Consider the following 4,209-nt stretch of genomic DNA (forward strand, 5'->3'; position numbering starts at 1 on the left):
AGATGTGTATAAGAGATTACATATAGATAGATTAATTACTACTGTACAGAAGAGTTTATCCTCTGATATATTGTGTTTGATACTTGTACTGTTTGATACTTGTGCTTTTACTTGTAGCCAATTGAAAGGAAACCAAAGGTATTCAGAGAGCTACGTGTGCCACGAGGTCTGCAAAAGGCACTTCCTTTCAAAGACAAGCCAAAAGAGAAACTAAATCGCAACAGGAAAACTATTGGAAAGATGAGAGCTGTAGTCCGGGAACCAGAGGAAAGAAGGGTATGATGATTGTTGTTATCAAACTGACCAGGAACTTGACTAGTTAATAAATATATAATTAATTTTGTTAAGCATTTGCCAATTGAAGATGAAATTCCTTGTTTGTATTTACAAGGACAATAAAGTTATCCATCTATCTATTTATCTCAAAAGCATCTAAGCAGGACAAGGCTTTTAGATTAATTTTTTGAAACCTTTATGTTAAATTTTCATATCCTGTTTTATAGGCTGCAGCTTTAGTTCATCAGATGAGCACACTCTACAACGAGCGAAAACGACAAGAAAGGAATCGTATGGTAGCCAGGGTTGAACTACATAAAAAGAAGGTATGTTTGTACTATTATTAATAGATTTGATAATTAGGTTCCTGGAATATTATGGAAGTTTTTTGGGAAGGTTTTACCTAAATTCGCAGTTTTACTTTGATGATATTATTATTATTATTGTTATTATTATTATTATTTTAGATGTCTTTATTAGAGGAGAAGAAAGATGAAAGGCAGAAGAAAGCAAAACGGGAAATATACCGAATGCTAGGCAAGATGAAGAAGAAAGGAAACTGAAAGAGAATTGATACACAGTTAAACCTGTGAAATATCAGATGACATTTGTAAGATCATTATGGATCACTGTGATATGTATTACTAACCATTGATCTGCTTGTTGTCATGTGATCTAGATGCCACTGATCATGTGAGCTTTTAGAGAAATGCATCATGTGACATACAGTACAGGTTACTGCCCATGTGAGGTTTTTGGAAAAGTGCTGATTATGTGAAGACTGATGTAGGTCACATGACCTAGATACCACTTATGTGATTTATGAATTGTTGGTCATGTGATTGTTGTCAGATGTTGTTGGTCATGTGACCTAGATAACCCTTGAGTGATTGTTATGAATTGCTGATCATGTGATGGTTGTCAGATGCTGTTGGTCACGTGACCTAGATACCACTTATGTGATTTTTATGAATTTCTGATCATGGGATGGTTGTCAGATGCTATTGGTCATGTGACCTGAGGCTAGATACCACTTACGTGATTGTTATGAATTGCTGATCATGTGATGGTTGTCAGATGATGCTGGTCATTTGACCTAGATACCACTTATGTGATTGTTATGAATTGCTGATCATGTGATGGTAGTCGGATGATGCTGGTCATGTGACCTAGATACCACTTATAATGTGATTTTTATGAATTTCTGACCATATGATGGTTGTCAGATGCTGCTGGTCATGTGCCAAGATATAATACTATAAACATTTAATATTTTCTCAATTAAATATGTATAAAGCATTTGTTTACTGAACTGTTTATCTGTCAGTGTAATGGTAACCTATAGTGCCCTCAATTACTTTATCTAAAATGCCTTTTGGTCTTAGTATGCACTATGCTAAAGAAGGAAAAGGTCATGTTAACTTAACCCTGTGAGCTGCAGGTTACTTTGGGTGCCAATAAGTGTCAAGGGGGTGGGGGAAGGGGTGAACGAGCGGCTGCACTTTAAATACAGCTTGCGGTACATAAGTTCAGTTGCTCCAGTGTTGATCTATAGTAATGTACTAGTTGATCAAAAACTATTTGCTTGTTAGTGAATACGCTAAGCATTCTTGGATAAAATTTTGAGAGTGCTAGACAATATTTCTTGGCATTCAAATTAAGTGGTTTTAACTGAATGCTGAATTAAAAAGAAAAAGAATACAGTTGAACTTGCCTAAGTCGAATCCAAATGGTTTTGAAAAATTGTTGGACTTAATTGATTGCCATTTATAATTATTATTTAAAAGAATTTTAGACGCAATGTATTGGCTACAAAGTCAGTACAGTTTTATTGGAGCAGATCTCTTATTTGATTTCGTTTGTTCGTATATGCGGATACTGTATATTATGCATTTCCTTCATATTTTCATTTTTGTTCACTTTAATAAGAGAGAATAAAATATTTTTCTTGGAAGAGATTCTGCTTCATTTCGTTATAGCTAGGGTGTGGTGTATACAGTACTAATTTTTCATTTTATTCACTTGAACTTTCTACTTGTTTATTTCATTTTATTGTTCGGTACAAAACCTGGGGAGGTAGTTGATTGACTAGCGTCGATTGACAACATAGTTACCACAGAAACATGTTAAATCCGGGATTTGATTTCAGAGTGACTTACACTCCTGCTGAGTTTCAGCAAAATTAACCATTATTTTTATAAAGAATAGGCCACATACAGAGAACTGTAATGTTGAACATGAATTAGCATCCAGTATGATAACAGTCATGTAGGTCCTATAATTTGGCCTTTTTCACAAATAGGTAGTGATGACAAACATTGCGAATCAGCGGTGCGTAACCAACAGAAATAAGATAAGCTTTTGGGCTGATTTTCTGACATCATGTTATTTAAAAAATCATAACTCCATAATGGGGTGTCGTATCCAAAAAAGTTTTCCAGGAAAATGTTCTTAAAAGACTAGTCTACACAATTATATCATTGAAAAAAAATTGAAAAATGTTTTTGACCTCTGAAATCAAGAATGGAAAAAGAAAAGCCTATCTAAGTAGTGTATTAAAATAGGCCTATGCATTACAGTGCAGTAGCATAGTAGGCCTACTTTCGTGTTGTTGCTGTTCCAGGTACCGATAATCAGGGGCGGATCCAGAGATGTCCAAAAGGGGGGGGGGTGCCGAAATTTGGGCCGATCGTGACAACAATGTCCTAGGGGGTCCGGGGGCATGCCCCGCGAAATTTTTGTATTCTAGACGCCCGAAAATAACATTTGAGGCGTTGTGGGCTATCATTTTTTTTTCTTTTTCTTTCTTATTTTCTTTTTCCCCCTTTTTTTTTAATCTCCCAAAAAAAGGGGAGGGGGGCGGGCCGGCTTCCCCCTAAAATCTCCCCTTCCCCCCCCCTTCTAAAATCGCCTCTGATAATATACAGATTTCTCTTATTATAAAGTACAAGTTATGTTTTATAAAGAACAGGCCTGTAGCCAGATGTGGGAGCTGACGAGCATACTCAATGCGTAGATTTAATGCCAAAGACATCACCTAATTATGCCTTTTATTCATCTCGTACCCTTGTTGACTCATTCAGTGACACTAATATTAACTTTTAGTTCAGTGGAAATTTTTTGCCTATCTTGATTCTAGCTGAGCGAATCATGGTCAAAATATCACCTCGTCCTGTGTATACACCTTTGAATCATGATAATTATATTCAGAGCATATGCAAGGGTGTCAGCCTTAACTTTTATATGCTAAAAACACCATCATTCACAGCCTCTAGATTAAAAAATTTTCTGGGTGAGGATGCCCCCGAACTCCCCCCCCCCCCAGCAGCACATGCCATAGAGCATTTGCCTACGGTACACACTGGGTCGCGGAGGCACCCGTATAAAAAGGTCACCTTTGGCTAAAAAAGACATTTTAAATGTTACTTTCTTATATTAGCACAATGGTTCTCAACGGGGTTTTTTTTTGCATCGGGGACCCCTTGGGACATTTCGTAAGTCACAAACCCCCATGTCAACGATTACTCATTGTCCATATCCTAACAATAAGATTAGAGACAGAAGATGATTCGCCACGAACGTACAAACATTAAGGGTCCAACTAAATACCACACGGAACACACAGGACCACTCGGGAACACACGGGTGCAAAAATGATAAAAATATTACCACACGAGAGTAGAAAAGTACTAATAATCAATAGAAACCAACTTTTAGAACGGTAATTATCTAAATTTCGTTAAAAATCGATGTACTGTATCTTGATTTTGTTTTGTTTTCCCGTCGTGTTTCGTTATGTAAAATGCGTTGACATTGTGGATCAGTAACGCATTGACGTGTCAGCAGAAACGCATTCAACCATGACCTTCATGTCTGTGTTTCAAACCTGGGCTGTGTATATATATTGCCTTGGTTTGGCTCTGTATATATAGC

General features: G+C 36.7%; 1 protein-coding gene across 2 annotated transcripts in view; it reads left to right on the forward strand.

Annotated features, from left to right (window-relative positions):
• Window positions 1–2,232, forward strand: part of LOC117107164 (ribosome biogenesis protein BMS1 homolog) — a 22,972-nt gene extending 20,740 nt beyond the window's left edge. For both annotated transcript variants that reach the window (XM_033248752.1, XM_033248753.1), the window contains exons 23-25: window positions 118–276; window positions 504–602; window positions 744–2,232. In XM_033248752.1, the coding sequence (XP_033104643.1) occupies window positions 118–276; window positions 504–602; window positions 744–839 (354 nt within the window). In that variant the 3' untranslated portion in view covers window positions 840–2,232. The remainder of the gene's footprint in view (window positions 1–117; window positions 277–503; window positions 603–743) is intronic.
• Window positions 2,233–4,209: the final 1,977 nt, after the last annotated feature.

The sequence above is a fragment of the Anneissia japonica genome, unplaced genomic scaffold, assembly GCF_011630105.1.
Source record: "Anneissia japonica isolate Jap-2015-1 unplaced genomic scaffold, ASM1163010v1 scaffold287864_len1152817_cov193, whole genome shotgun sequence".
NCBI lineage: Eukaryota > Metazoa > Echinodermata > Crinoidea > Comatulida > Comatulidae > Anneissia > Anneissia japonica.